Raw genomic sequence first — 16308 nt, 5'->3', positions numbered from 1 at the left:
TTTTGCAACAGACACAAGGTGATGTTGCAAGCAAAGTATATATGCTTTACAGCTGAGCTAAAAGTTTTATACTGAACTAGCCGATAACCCGGTGTTGCCTGGGTATTTATTTATAGGGAAAAAATGTCCAGACCAAATGTAATTTCTAATGTTGGATTTCCCCCCTTAACAGAGGAAGCCCCCTTGTAGAGTACTCTGAAGCCATTACCATGGAAACTCCACTGTGTTGTACAGTAGAAGCCATTTTAAGGCACAAAAGGCTGTATCTTAACAGAACACACACACCAAGGGGTTTTAGGGGTGTCTTACCCCCCACAGTATTTGTTTCCAGAGAGTAAGTCATCTGTGTACCAAGTTTGATTGAAATTGCTCAAGGTGTTCCAGAGTTATGCTGGAACAAACAAACAAACACACACACACACACACACACACACACACACAGTTGTTTTTATATAGATAGCTAGAATGCTGAGTTTCATCTTACTTCACAAACCCCATCAATGCACACATCTTCTTTATACAGTGAGCAGGGGGTGCCATCCTTTACTCTGTTCGACATGGCGAAGAAAAAGTCAAAATCTTCTGCTGTACAGTAGAGTTTGCAGCGATCTTCCTCTGAAAAGAGACCAAAATGTCCAATACAATATTCTGGCCTGAAGACTTGCTGACCAGACAGCAATACAATGGAAGAAGCAAAACACCTATGCTGTATTCATACTCCTTTGAACTACTTGGTAGTTTCCAATATCTTTTAACATGGGTTGAAGCAGCTTTTCTGATTTCCACTTCCATCAAATCTGCAAATTTGATTTATTAATCCCTAGATTGTAACTGAATAGCTGGGATCATCTTTTTCAAGGTAAGTTCTTAGATGAAGATCACTTGTGTAAGGCTGCCATCTTACAAAGTTAGGCGGTAAGCATGCAATTATCAAGGACAGATTATTTTCTGTCAAGTTATTCATTGTACAAAATCATCAATGAGTGTCAGCCTTAATTTTTAAACATCTTTTTGAAGTGGTGCATATTTTCAAGGTGGTGCGTTGGTTTGAAGGCTCGTGTTCCAACACCTGAAATGCTGCTTCATAAAGAAATACAAAGAAAATGTCAAGCTGGACTAGAAAACCTCCAAGCTCCCACGATGGCGAATCTATGGCACACGTGCCAGAGGTGGCACATAGAGCCCTCTCTGCTGGCACGTATGCCATTGCCCTAGGTCAGATCTCTGTGGCATTTCTTTCATGAGCTTCTGTTTCCCTGCAAACAACGAGAGAGAAGCTCACAAAAGAAAAAGATCTTACTTCTTGTTGCACTGCCAGTGTTGGAATGCCCCACCTCCCGCCAACCAGCTGGTCTTTGGGTCTCTGGTGCGCATGTGTGCATATCCATGCATGTGTACATTCCGTTTGGGCATGCGCATGTGCACAGTTTGGGAACTCGGTGTCTAAAAGGTTCGCCATTACTGGTCTATTCTATTCTATTCCATTCCATTCCACTCCACTCTATTCTCCAAAATATTTTATTTTAACTGGTTCACCTTCTACTTTGGTGTAGGGTTTCCATTTATAGTACCATCCACGGAAAGGTTTGCTATTATATTCAGCACACTGCTGGGCTCGGAAGTCTGGATTGTTTGATGCACAGAGCTGAGTGTTGCAAAGCTGATAAATGCGACTTGAGCCTTGGCAAAACTTGCCACCATGCTGAGGTCTGTAAAAGAAAAAGAAAATCCATTTGCAATAACAAATATGGAATAAATAATTAACTGCTGGATGCATTAGCATCATACCAGTTTCTATTATTTAATATAAATTTAAAAAGTAAAAAAAAAATAATAATTTAAATCTATGGTGACCTGCATGAAATTGCGGGTTTTGTTTCATTTGTCTAAACAATGAATCTAGTATAGTTTAAGTTCAGAAAAAACAACCCAAGAACAATCTGCTATTCAATACCTGATTGCTTGCTGAATAAAATTGCTGATCAACCAGAAAAATTCTCATGTATTAGGCATGTATACATAGGGCTAATTTATCTTATCTTCTGTGTCTGCGATACAAAGGGACCATTGAATGCATGCAAGCATATGAATCAAATCAAAATTTGCTAAACCAGTCTCAGATCTCTCAATCACTCTCTTCTTTCCTTTCCTTTCCTTCCCTTCCCTTTTAACTTAAAAGTATCACTGGGTGGGAGGTCTCCTTTTGACCTGGGCTTAAATTGAGGTCCTGGCCTATCATGTCTTCCATCAAAAATACCCCAAAGCTGCCTTGCTAGGCAGAACCTCCTATCTTTGACCTGTTGTGGAAAAACTATGTTTTTTTTAAACTGGGATATAATTTAGCTCAGCCGGAGAAATGGTTCCTAGCATCTTTCACAATTCCAGAGTCATCCTGTAGCAATATCTGGAATATGGCTGTTGTGGCTCGCCAGCAGCCAGCAGAGCTAGTAGCGGATTCAGACAGTGAGGAAGTTGGGGAGGAACATGGGCCAGTCCTGGAGTCTGTGGAAGGCTCTGATGAGGGCTCTGCGTTGGAGGCAGAGAGGGAGCCAGGGCCATCCAACAGTTATCAGCTGCCTTCAGAGTGAGACATCAGTGAGGCAGACAAACAGCGGGAGTCTGTTCCCAGTGTGTGCATGTGCAGAGTTGCCAGATGAAGGGAACAGATAAAGAACAGGGGTCGACTTGGGTGTAAGGCCACAGGTGAATGGCCCCTCCCATAGGTAATTCCCCATAGGGAATAAAAGAGGAGTGAAAAGGGAGGGGTGTTTGCAGGAGACAATTACTTCATTTCTGCATTCTTGCCAAGTATTGTGGCGTTTGAAAGATATCAGCCTGGCCACTCTCCAAGCCTGATAAAGGTCGGTAATTGTGAGCTATCTTGAAAGACTGTGGGAGAGGAAAGACTTTGCTGGAGAGGAATCCACTGCAAATTAAATAAAAGAGGTTTATCGGGACGAGGACTCGGCTTCATGCTGCCTACATCAGAACAATGATTGTGCCAGAACTGTTTTAGATTCCTTCCCCCAAACACACAAAAACATATTTTTCTCCCCTGGGATGTTTTTCAACTTATTGTCAGGGTGCTTCTGAATTTATCTTGTTGCTGTTTTTCTTAATGGAGATGATAGAAGCTGCTATTACAGGTATAGTCTTGCCATGCTGAAACCTTCTTGTGCTTAGATTTCCAAATCAGAAAAGGCCCTATGGGGTAAATCTCCTTCCTGATATCATCTCTTGAGTAGTTGTTGTTGTTGAATCAAGGAGAATGTAGACTAATAGCGATATGACTAATATAATACTGCACAGGATGGTCCCCCATGCCTCTTGGCTACCTGCTGGTGAAAATACATGGAAAAACCAGCACACTCTACCCATAAGCATTTCAGTGGATTTTTTTTCATCTTTGAAAGAAATTTCAGAAGTGGTTTCTCTTCCACCACAATAAACTTTTAAAACGGGAGAGCATTTTTTGATGCAAAAAAAAATGACACTAGCCTGGAAAATCTCCAGGGTTGGACTCTTAATTTAAACCAAAAAATCAGCTGGAGACACATTTTGCTTATACACACACACATACATACACACACACACACATCAATCATCTTGCTGCATATATTTACAACGTCCAGCAGCTCTTTTAGGAAAGGGGGCTATAAAACCATGTTGAGCCATGGTGGCGCAGTGGTTAGAGTGCAGTACTGCAGGCTACTCCTGCTGACTGCCGGCTGACTGCAGTTTGGCAGTTCAAATCTCACCAGACTCCAGGTTGACTCAGCCTTCCATCCTCTCAAGGTGGGTAAAATGAGGACCCAGATTGTTGGGGGCAAGAGGCTGACTCTGTAAACCACTTAGAGAGGGATGTAAAGCGGTATATAAGTGATAGTGGTATCTTGTATGAGTTTTTGTTTTTTATGAAGCATTGTAAAATCTGATGTTTTGCTGCAATTTTGAGATATATATTGGCTTAACTAGTTACACTACTTACCTCAACTTGCAATTGTAATGGGACCAGAATTTTGATGGTTAAGTAAGGTAGTTGGGTGAGTTACACACAATTTTATGACCTTTTTTTGTTATGGCTGCTAAACAGATCGCTACACTTGTTAAGTGAATCGCACAGGTCGTTAAAGGAATCCTGCTCCCACCTCATTGACTTTGCTTGTTGGAACCCGGCTGGATGACTCGACCATTGGAAATACATGCCGATTGACAAGCATTCAAATTTTGATCCCATGAGGATGCTATGATGATCATAACCATGAGGATCAGTCTTAAGTCACCTTTTTTATTTCAAACATTCACTAAACAAATGTGTCATCCCTGTAGCCATTTTTGGAGCATCTTCAGGGCTGCCACAGTAAGGCCGGTTGGAGCTGTGGGAATGGGAGGTAAAGATAGCTGGGGGGGGGGAGAGATGTGTAGCCAAAATAACTTTCTTTCCCATGGGAGTCAAGGACGCTCCATCAGGTGTTGAAGAGGCGTGGGCCAAAGCTCCCTGAAGATGGGACAGCGACCTGATTGGACCCACATGATGGAGGTGTGACACAGGAGCAAGAACTTTGAGTTTTTATTTGGGTGGGGAAAACCTCGGGCCCTTCGGAGTTGGGTTTTCCCCAGCTGTGCCAATATGACAGTCCTAATACTTTGATGAACTACCAGGACTCAAGAGTCTTGATTGCCTTGGGTCTGTTACTTGGAACCCTGACAAAATGATAAGAAGGCAAGGGCTACCTACAGTATATTGAATTTCTACTTGTGACATAAGCAGTGATGGGCTGCTGCTAGTTCAGACCCGAACCGGTAGTTCCAAGCACTGGTTGCCCCCCCCCACTGCCCCAACACTATCTGGTCATAGATATATCACTTTCTGGCTCGCTCACTCCGCCCTGCACTCAAGCCTCTCTTTTGTGTGCCTCTCCCACTCTGCTAACTGTGACTCTAACAGGTGCACAGGAAGCCGCCTCTATCGAAAAAGCCTTGTTTTGGGAGTTGCACACAAGTGCAGAAGGCGTGCGCTCACATTTTCGGTGAACCGGTTGTTAAAGTATGTGCAGCCCACCACTGGACATAAATGGTTCTAGACTGACCAAAACTGAGTTAAGGTTAATGGCTCCATATCACTGATCACACTGTTGGTTTTCCCAGTTGCAATGTATGGCTGTGAAAGTTGGACCATAAGAAAGGCTGAACACCAAAGAACTGAGGCCTTTGAACTTTGGTGTTGGAGAAGACTCCTGTGAGTCCCTTGGACTGCAAGGCAGTCAGTCCTAGAGGATATCATTCCGGACTGCTCTTTAGAAGGCCAGATCCTGAAGAGGAAACTCAAATACTTTGGCCACCCAACAAGAAAGAAGGACTCAATGGAGAAGAGCCTAATGCTGGGAAAGATGGAGGGCAAAAGAAGAAGGGGATGACAGAGAATGAGGAGGATGGAGGGAGTCACCGAAGCAGTAAATGTGAGCTTAAATGGACTCCAGGGGATGGTAGAGGACAGGAAGGCCTGGAGGAATGTTGTCCATAGGGCCATGATGGGTTGGACACGACTTCGAAACTAACAACAAAAAATAACTGTTCATTTATTCAGTAAATAAACATTGTCCAGTTTTTAGAGCTATGCCATTTTTCACCTGCACACAACTCCTAAATATACAGGCCATGAAGTTACCCCTGAGCTAGATTTGGTTGAGTTGATCCAGGTTTTCTTTCCTTGTATAAAATTGCACAGATACATTAGGAAGAAATGTTCAGATCAACACATAATATTTATCTGAGAAATGATGCCTAAATCCCTATATTGTTAGTCATCACTAGAAGCTAAGCCTATTACAAACCACTTGCCATCATCTCACAATATGCTATTCAGTTAAATCCATCATGGAAAGAACTTGCTAACATATGCAAGATAGGAGCCCAGGTGCCATTTGCACAATCTAAGTCTCATCTATTTGCAAAACAAGATGGAACTTGTTGCCCGGGTTTCCAGGAGTTTAATGCTATAACACCGATTTGTTGAAGAGGAAAGAAACTTTCTTCCTTTTGCTAAGGAATTTGAGAAAATATGCGCTCCTCTAAACAAGTGATCTGAAACAATGAATTTCCTTTTGGATAAAAATTGTGAACTCTTTTGGAACACAGCAACCTTCAACTGAATAGTCCAGTCTTAAACTGTGTGGTGGCTCAGTGGCTAAGACACTGAGCTTGTTGATCAGAAATATCGGCAGTTCTGCAGTTTGAATCTCTAGCGCCGCATAATGGAGTGAGCTCCCGTTACTTGTCCCAGTTTCTGCCAGTTCGAAAGCAAGTAGAAATTGCAAGTAGAAAAAGAGGAACCACCTTTGGTGGAAAGGTAACAGTCTTCTGTGCACCTTCAGCATTTAGTCATGCTGGCCACATAACCACAGAGACATCTTCGGACAGTGCTGGCTCTTTGGCTTTGAAATGGAGATGAGCACCGTCTCCTAGAGTCAGGAACGAGTAGCACATATATGCAAGGGGAACCTTTACCTTTAGACAAGTGATATGAAACAATGAATTTCCTTTTTGGATAGAAATTGTGAACTCTTTGGGAGCACAGAAACCTTCAACTGAATAGTCCAGTCTTAAAACTTCTTGGACAAGTTAATTGTAGCTAGTATTCAAAAAGGTTTACTCTACTTTTCCCAAAAATATCTTTCTGCAATAAATCTACTGTATGTCCTAAAAGACACAGTATAGATGAGAAATGTACAAGAAGGGACAGAATATAAGGCTGTTTAAGTTACAGTGAAGTAAAGTGAAGATTTAGAAGTATTTTTATACAGTTACAAAAATATTAGAAATAGGGCATTCTCTGATTTCTAATGCACTCAATGAAGAAAGATTCAGGACTGATAAAAGGAAACACCTCTTAAAATAAGATTAAGATTAAGCTGTGAATTCAATGCCTTTAAATGTGGTGTCAGCTACCCATTGGAGAAGAAGGAGAACACACAAGAAGAAGGAGAAAGAGAATCAGAATTGGCTACAAATCTTAATTAGCTTTTGAGGTCCATCAACTGCCTCCTGAATCATGGCCAGCATATTTTACATATCAACCATAGGAGAAGAGGAGAGAAATAAAAACAGCTGTGAACTTTGCAAATGCACCTGGCTGACCACAGCGGATGAAAATGTTAAGTGTGACCTGATGTAGCCTCAGGACCCTTTTTGTAGGGCACACTATCTTTTTCATCAGTGGATGACAGAGTTATTTTTCAGATAATTTATGGAGGGCAGATTTGCTCAATGATTATTATCCAGATTACAGGATGCTACTGAACAAAGTTTTGCAAGTAATATAAGTGAAAGCCACAGGTTTCCTGCATTGCTTGTGGATTTCCCAAGAACATTTAACTGCTGCATGAAACAGGTGGTTGAACTAAACCGAGCTGAAGTAAAACATAAGCATACTATAAGCAAGACATTTAAATCAAAGCCAACTGTAGAAAAGTAGAAATATAAATTTATACAAGATTGCATTAATATTACTTTTAACGTGCTACCACTAATGAGTTTATTAAAAATGAGGTTTAAAAATCAATGCTTAGATGAACATAGCTATTAAAAGGGATGATTAATTTTTAATAAATTCTTTGTATTCAGTGTATGTCTGTGTATATGTTGTGTGTGTATAAAACATATATATATATATATATATATATATATATATATATATATATATATGTGTGTGTGTGTGTGTGTGTGTGTGTGTGTGTGTGTGTGTGTGTGTTTTATATATATATATATATATGGAATTCTTTAATATATAAAATATTATATATATTCAGATGAATGGAGGTATGGATGGAGGGATAGATAGATAGATAGATAGATAGATAGATAGATAGATAGATAGATAGACAGACAGACAGACAGACAGACAGACAGACAGACAGACAGACAGAGGATGGATGGATGGATGGATGGATGGATGGAAGAAGGAAGGAAGGAGGGAGGGAGGGAAGGAAGGAGAATGGATGCATAGATAGATAAATAGATAGATAGACAGACAGACAGACAGACAGACAGAGGATGGATGGATGGATGGATGGAAGAAGGAAGGAAGGAGGGAAGGAAGGAGAATGGATGCATAGATAGATAGATAGATAGATAGATAGATAGATAGATAGATAGATAGATAGATAGATAGATAGATATTTAAAAAAAGAATGCTATTGTCACCTACAAGAATTACAGATAAAGAACAGAAACAGGGCCTTACTTGGGATTGTTGCAATGTCTCTCTTGGTATGTGACTCCTCCCCCACAAGTCCGAGAACAGTCTGACCACCTAGACCATGCTGACCACTGGCCATTCACAGGTTTGGGACCATGGTCTCCAAATAGTACACACTGGCCCCTTCGACACCACTGAAGGAAAGAGGAATAGAGCAAACATGTTTTGTTAGGATGATTGATTATCAATGAATCAAAGTATGAGTTAGAAGCAAACATACCTTTCAGGGGAAGGGAAGGTGAGGGTTGGAATGAGAGATGGTATTCAGCAGGTTCTGACCAGTTCTGGAGAACCGGTAGCAGAAATTTTGAGTAGTTACAAAAACCAGCAAATACCACCTCTGACTGGCCCGGCCTCCATCTATTCTCTGCCTCCCGAGTCCCAGGGAGGAAATGCGAATTTTGTGGTAACCTTCCCCTGGCGTGGGGTGGGAATGGAGATTTTACAGTATCCTTCCCCTGCCATGCCCACCAAGACACACGCACCAAGCTATGCCACACCCACCAAGCCACAGAACCGGTAAAAAAATTGAATTCCACCACTGGTTGGAATAGGTGGAAAAGACAAGTGATGTGTGATAAAAATAGGTAATGGAAATTAAGGATGAGGAGAAAAGTGGCACAGTAGTAAATTGCAGAGTTTAATTATTTCTACTCATTCTCCCTATGATGAATGAGGAGGAGGAGGAGGATCTGCTTATCAGCTCTGATTTTAAACATAAATACTTAAGTATGAGCACTTTCACATTACAGATACACATAAATCATAACATCACAAAGGAGTTCACTACTTCTGTCAGCGAATGATGGAGTTTGTCTATAAGCGTAACAATGAACATGTTAACTATGAGACTGATGCTGGGACTGCTTGTTCTGCCCCATCTGATGTGTCTCCCACATCCACCAAGAAAAACCTGGAACCTGGATTTTGATCCCGAGATGCAAATGCATTCTTTAAAAGTATCCAAGACAAATCTAGGGCACAGCAGTGTGCATTCTATTGCAGTTTCTGTAACTTACCATGTTTATTCCACACAGTGTCCCTTCTGCAGCAGGCATAAACTTTGTCTCACATCGATGACCAACTTTATGGCACCAGAGTGATTTGCATATATCCTGAGTATATTTTTGTAAGGAGGGAGGGAAGGAGAGAGAGAGAGAGATGTTATCACTTTTAGTTCTCATATTCAAAGTAAACCAGAATTTTCACTCCAAGTTTTGTTCTTTTAGAAACAGTATGATCTATGCAATGTATATTGTCAAGCATTTTACTGTTTCTACAGTTTTATTCTTCAGTTTTTATTAGGTTGTAAGGTTATAATGTTTCCCAATGGCTCAGCAGGTGGAAGCACCTAGCTGACCTTGGCTGATTTCGGAACAGGATCAAAACTCATTAAGAGCCGAGGTGGCGCAGTGCAGTACTGCAGGCCACTTCAGCTGACTGTTATCTGCAGTTCAGCGGTTCTAATCTCACTGGCTCAAGGTTGACTCAGCCTTCCATCCTTCCAAGGTGGGTGAAATGAGGACCCAGACTGTGGGGGAGATATGCTGACTCTGTAAACCACTTAGAGAGGGCTGAAAGCCCTATGAAGTGGTATATAGGTCTAACTGCTATTGCTATATTAGCCCTTGGATAAGAAACTTCCTGAGAAACAGTTTGTTGGCTAGACCAAGAGTTGAGACAAACGTTTGAAATTTTGTTAAGAAAGCTACCCAAATGCCCTGACCAGGAGTCCAGCTGGACTGAATAGATTTTCATCTTGACCTCCCTCCAATTTGTATCTGCATATCCTAAAAATTGAGCTTAATTCCCATGATTGATAGATGCCATGAATGAATTGGGAAACTGAGGCATTCCTATTCCCTGACTCTCATCTTCCTCCACAACATGAAGACATACAGTCAATGTATACTCTCTGTTGTGACCCGCCAGAGCTGGCAGACGATTCGAACAGTGAGGAGGTTGGGTTAGATTCCTGGAGTCTGGGGAAGGCTCTGATGAGGGCTCTGCATCGGAGGCAGGGGGGGCAAAGCCATATGCCAATTATCTGCTGCCTTCAGAGTCAGACATCAGTGAGACAGACGAACAGTTGGAGCCTGTTCCCAGTGGGTGCATGCACAGAGTTGCCAGACGAAGGGAGCAGCTAAAGAACAGGGGTCAACTTGGGAGTCAGGCCACAGGTGGACAAGAATGGCTCCTCCAAGAGGAAATAAAAGAGGAGCGAAAGGGGAGTGGAGTTTGCAGGAAACAATTAGTTTGCTTAATTGGTTTGTGACTCTCCAAGACTCCTTGCCAAGTTTTGCAGATATCGGCCTGGCAGCTCTCCAAACCAGATAAGGTCTGCGACTGTAAATCCTCCCTTGAAAGACTTTGCTGGATGTGAATGAGCAGAATTCACAGTGAATTGATAAAAGGGGTTTTTGTCGGGACAAGGAGTTTGCTTCATGCTCTTGGGCAGCCTAGGTCAGAACACTCCCTACAATTACAATTTTCTTCCTTCCAATCCTTTTCCTGCAGTTCTGTGGGCCCCTTCGACTTCCAACCAAAGCACTACCTTCAAAGCAAGCCATGGCTTTGCCCAACCATTTGAAGATTTAGAAACCATGGAGACCCTGGAGCTGCTTGGAACCCCTCCATTCATTCATTCAGAAACCTCATTGTTCTTCTGCAGTGCAAGTTCTAACACTGTCAGGAAATTGCAATTAAAAAAAAAAAAAACCAACAACCCACATTGAAAAGTACCTTCACGAAACTCAAGTTGCAGAGTTTTGCTTTTGCTCCAAACTGCCACTTGCATTGTGTATCAGCATCATAGATCTGCCCTGGGAGTTTATCGGGATACTTGTATTGTCCAGCTTGTTTGGGCTCATCTATCAGACAAGCTGCCTGAGCAGTGCTGTGGGGGGGAAAAAGCAGCAACCACCTAAAAGCTTTGCTCTTCCACAAAAACCGGTTCCAGATTTGGAAAAGAAATGTAATTCTCTAGCCTTGAACTTACTTGAGAAACTTGTTAAGGTACTGCCGGCTACACACCGACCATGAAAACACTCCATTGTTGCCTATGAGAGTGGGAGACATGATGTTACCTTCAGCTTTTCGACAAGGGTTTCCTTCTCCGTCGTGAATCATGCCAAAACTGGGCACCCCAGCAGGGGGGGGGGAAAGAAAAGAAATCAATTTATTACAGCACCAAGGCCAGATACAATAGAATATTTCATAGTAGAATTGCTGCCTACTTGTAGTATATGTGTAATAGAAAGACAGGTGAACAAATTAACAGGGTTGGAAGGGACCTTATAGGTCATCTAGTCCAACACACACACCCCATTCAAGCAGGAGACCCTACACCATTTCTGACAAATGGCAGTCCAATCTCTTCTTGAAAGGCTCAAGTGATGGAGCCCCCACAACTTCCGAAGGCAACTTCTGTTCCATGGGTTGATTGTTCTCACAGTCAGAAAGTCCCTCCTTATTTCTAGGTTGAATCTCTCCTGGGTCAGTTTCCATCCATTATTCCTTGTCTGGCCTTTAGGTGCCTTGGAAAATAGCTTGACCCACTCCTCTGGAATAAAAACTTAATATACTTATGATACTAAGTCATCATCATTACTGAGAATTCTGGAAACTGAACTCTGACATATCTGGAGGATGCCGCCTTATGGAAGCTTCTGGGTTATCTAAGATCACAATGTTTTAAGACCAGAATTCTGCCTTGTGAACTAACTTATTGTCTTAAAACACCAGACTGATCTATTAGTTATGCCTTTGAAATGGTTGTGGGAAACTGAAGTTCAACCCAACCATACTTGATATTTCAAAAATAGCAGTGGGGATAGTGCAGGCCATAGTGAAATTCCTTGGAAGAAGAGTGATGTGTGAAACTAAATAAATGCTTAGTTGAAGACTATAAGCATACATTTTTCTTGAAATGCCCCCATATTATTTTGCAAAGCCGGTGGTGATTATTGACACAAAACAGCCGTCTCAGTGATGGAATCTGGACTTTAGCATTTCTCTTCAGAGAAGATTTGCTTGCCCCATTAATCATTTGGCATCTAAAGCCATTAACAGGGCAAGACATTATTGTTGCAAAAGGTATTTGGGACAGAGATCAATTGGCTTATGCTCATGTACAGCATTAGATGCCTACTGTTGTTAGTGCAATACTCATATTCGTTTAATGCTATTCTATATATTCTCCTTTCTCCCAAACAGCCCCTTCAAAGTTTTAGAGATGGAAAAGTTGGAAAGAGGGGAGTAAATGAATGGGCTTTGAATTTTTAAAAAAAAATCATGTGCCTTCTTCTGTTGCTACATCTATTGATCCCAGTAAATGCTAAATATGATGACACAAAAATTGTACTCAGATGACACACTGTTTGATTGATAATGCAAGATTTTTTATGGAGAAAAAATAAATAAATAAATTTTATATAAAAAATGGTTGCGGTTGAGAATCACTGATCTAAGGGAAGGGATGGTGGCCTTGTTTGGACAAATAGCACAACCGTTTCTTCCATTTCCTAAGAGAATAAATCATTTAAATTATGGAATCTCCATCAATATTATCCAACCCCACAAATTGGATAGAGAATTTGGGGATATTACCGATGCTCCCCTCCAGTTTTTTAAGCCTCTGGCTTCCATACAAATATGTTTTATACATTTTATTTACTATAATTTTTCTGGTAAAATCCCCAACAAAAATATTTTAGGTTTTAAGTCAATATGTTGTTGTATCATTTTTTCCAGCCATGTATGTATTTAGTCCAATATATTTTTTTTGCTTCTGTGCAGGTCCACCACATGTGAAAGTATGAGCCCAGTGTCTGGTGGCATTTCCAACATTTAGCTGATTCATCTTTAAACATCTTCCCCAGTCTTGCCTATTTCCAAATATGGATGTTCTATTAAAACTTATAAGATTTATTTAAAAAAAAAACTACCTATCATTGTTTCTAAGATTCTCTCCCCTTCATAATTACTATCTGACTGCTAATAGGCTCATTAGGCAGCACTTCTAAAGGATTGTATGCCTCTAGGCATGTGCAGGCCATTGCTGCCAATTTCCCATATTATTCAGCTGGAAAGGTGCATGCTTGGACAAACGACAGTGGGGGAATTTCCTAGCAGTTATTGGCAAATGAATGAACCTCAGTCTTTCCAAGATCCTTTTTTTTTTTTTTTTGGAAGGCATTTCTTAAATCCTTCCTGTCCGGATATCAACAGTGATATGAAAGAGAAAGATAGGAAAAGGAGCAAAAGGAGAAGAAAAATCTCAGAAGGAATGTCATCTGTCTCTCAAACTCTCATTAATTTTAATAAAGGTATTGGAGGATGATAACAGAATATTCTTATGTCAAAATGTCACCTCCTGGATGGTTTTGGACCAGTGATTCTCTCTCAGCCCAGGGAAAAATGGAGAAGGGTATACTATGTACATTTGACTTGATCTTCTGGAGAAAAGCTAGAGGAAGCTTTTAAATCTTTTAAATAGAATAGAATAGAAGTGTGATTGGACACACAAGGAATTTGTCTTTGGTCCATAAGCTCTCAGTGTACATAAAAAGACGAGATACATTCATCAAGAATCATGAAGTATACTTAATGATAATCATAGGATACAAATCATACTAGGAAACAATCAATATAAATCATAAGGATTCAAGCAACAAAGTTATAGTCATACAGTCATAAGTGGGAGGGGATGGTGATAGGAATGATGAGAAGATTAGTTGTAATGCAGATTTAGTGAATACTTTGCCAGTGTTGAGGGAATTATTTGTTTAGCAGAGTGATGTAACTGAAATAAGCCAGCATACTTCAATGTTGGGGATAAAATAACGCACCATCCTGTACACAGAACTGAATGATGTGAGAAATAGGCAATCATTAACCTTTTTTCTCTCCAAAAAAAAAGATCTCCAAGAAGCAAAGAGATATAATCCTTCCATTCCTCCATCCCCATCCAGTCAGAACTGATGAAACTTCTTGGATGAGAAGTGAAACATTTTCTTCCTCAAGGAAAAAAAAACATAGTCTAGTTGCCTTTTGAAAAAGAATCTTTGAGACAACCATGACCTAGATGACTGAGCATCTCCATAGACATCTTCTAACAAGGTATATAACTTCATCTGACCATTCAATCCACTATTAACATAAGCCATGAAAATGTTAATATTGCCCTACAGCAAAACCATCTTAAAAACAACCAACAATTATTATGATCATATCACCAAAGCATACAAACCAACCCAGGCCCTCAAAAACACCTTAAGCAAACCAAAAGAACCAGTAGCTGCAGAAGAAAAAAAACAGGAATCATCTAAAACATCTAGCATAAAGACTATAAAAACAATAATAGGCAGAAGACTAGAGCACATCCATGAACACCAGCTAACAGTCAGAAGACAACTTCTTAATTTCACAGCACATGGACAGATTTAAGCATAGTTTCAAACTGAGAGCATCCTACTAAATTTAAACAAAAAACAACACTAGGAAAGTCCTGGAAGCCTGGTACAGAGAAATCAACCATCTACAGGCACATAGAAATGTAGGAAGTTAAAACCCACCCCTCTCCTAGAAAATGAAATATTTTAGGAAATATTAAAAAGGCAGAATATTTCCCCTAAAAGAGAAGTAGAAACTCAGGAAAGCAGAAACTCAGCCCCCACTTTGTCAATGGGCCATTAAGGCCTGAGCCAGAGAAACATGCTTTTAGCCAGGAAACAGACTCACTCTTAATAGCTCTCCCCACCTTTGCCAATGGGCCATTAAGGCCTGAGCCAGCCTATTCTACATAACCAAGATCTACCCCATCTCATTGCACTTCATTGCACCACCAACCAAGTTTCAACCAAACTTAGCACACAACCTCCAAGTCTAGCTATGACATCTGACAACAACCAATCAGAATATATTTCTTACAAAGGAACAGGAAACAAAGGTGGGGCCACAGAGAGGGCATAAAACCAGGGGCTCTCAGCATTTCTGCTCAGGAACTCAAGCCATGTGATCCTGTCCACCATTAAACCATCTCTCCAAACAGCCTCCATGTTTCCAGTGTCCCAGAAGGACATTTCTTCCAACAGAAATAAACAACATTTACATAACATTCAAAATAGATAACAAATAATCTAAAAAGAAAACAAAAAGACCAGAACACTGCCTGTCCAGCAATTCACACCTGAATAAGCAGTGATTAACATCAGACAAACAATGAAGGAATAAACAATAGCCTAATCAAGAAACCACTAAGGAGAAAATAACATTCCCACCAGTTCTGTTAGGGCAGGATACTGTATATAAATAAGCCATGTTATGTTCACAGGCATTCAATTGCTAACCTTTCTGGTATGTACTACAAGTGTGTAAAAACTGTATCTCAATCAAACTATAAAAAGGGAATATGTGTTAAATAAAAGTACATATAAAAATGTCCTGGCCTCATTGCTAAGTAGGTCATTCCTTTAACAGCATACAAATTGGATACATAAAGAAATACATGGCTGAATCTCTGGATAATCCCTGTTTTTTCTGACCTGGCCTCTGGATTAACATCTCTCTTCACTTTCCCTCACCCTGTGATTGTGTCTCATGGTTGTGGCCTATCAGTTTGTTTTGCCACTTATCTACCGATGATCTGATCCAGAGACCATGAAGGGACCAACCAATCACTGTTATCATAACATGACTCTGAGAAAAAGAAGGGTAGAATTATATCACAATAGGATTAACCAATCTGTGCTGATTAAGCAGACTTTTGAAAGGGAAAAAATTGATTCTGAGAAGAAGGTTGTGGGCATGTCTCAATTGTAATGAGTGTGTCCCCCCCCCCCATAGTTCTTTCCCTACCCTCCCCCAAGTCACAAAACCGTGCACAACTCAATTCAAAAGGTGCAAGGACTGAATTCCGACAGTCATTTTTTATGGTTCGCCTCCCACCCGCCCACCGAAACAACGCCTGGCAAAAATTAGCACTGGGTTAGGATTAGTCTTTTAATTCCTCATTTCCTTTCAGATGAAGAGGAATCAGTCAAAGGACCACT

At 40.7% G+C, this 16308-nt stretch overlaps 1 protein-coding gene across 1 annotated transcript in view; it reads right to left on the bottom strand.

The window, feature by feature from the left end:
- The window catches only part of ADAMTS18 (ADAM metallopeptidase with thrombospondin type 1 motif 18), a 100583-nt gene that overhangs the window by 34882 nt on the left and 49393 nt on the right, over positions 1–16308 (bottom strand). Inside the window, exons 8-13 of the mRNA XM_032231103.1 lie at positions 11256–11393; positions 11000–11153; positions 9277–9372; positions 8243–8391; positions 1537–1709; positions 485–615 (exon numbers count right to left, since the gene is read on the bottom strand). Coding sequence (XP_032086994.1) covers positions 485–615; positions 1537–1709; positions 8243–8391; positions 9277–9372; positions 11000–11153; positions 11256–11393 — 841 coding nt within the window. The remainder of the gene's footprint in view (positions 1–484; positions 616–1536; positions 1710–8242; positions 8392–9276; positions 9373–10999; positions 11154–11255; positions 11394–16308) is intronic.

Source organism: Thamnophis elegans, chromosome 14 (genome assembly GCF_009769535.1).
Source record: "Thamnophis elegans isolate rThaEle1 chromosome 14, rThaEle1.pri, whole genome shotgun sequence".
Classification (NCBI taxonomy): Eukaryota; Metazoa; Chordata; class Lepidosauria; order Squamata; family Colubridae; genus Thamnophis; species Thamnophis elegans.
The sequence above is the reverse complement of the archived record's forward strand: the minus strand, read 5'-3'. Positions and strand labels throughout refer to the sequence as shown.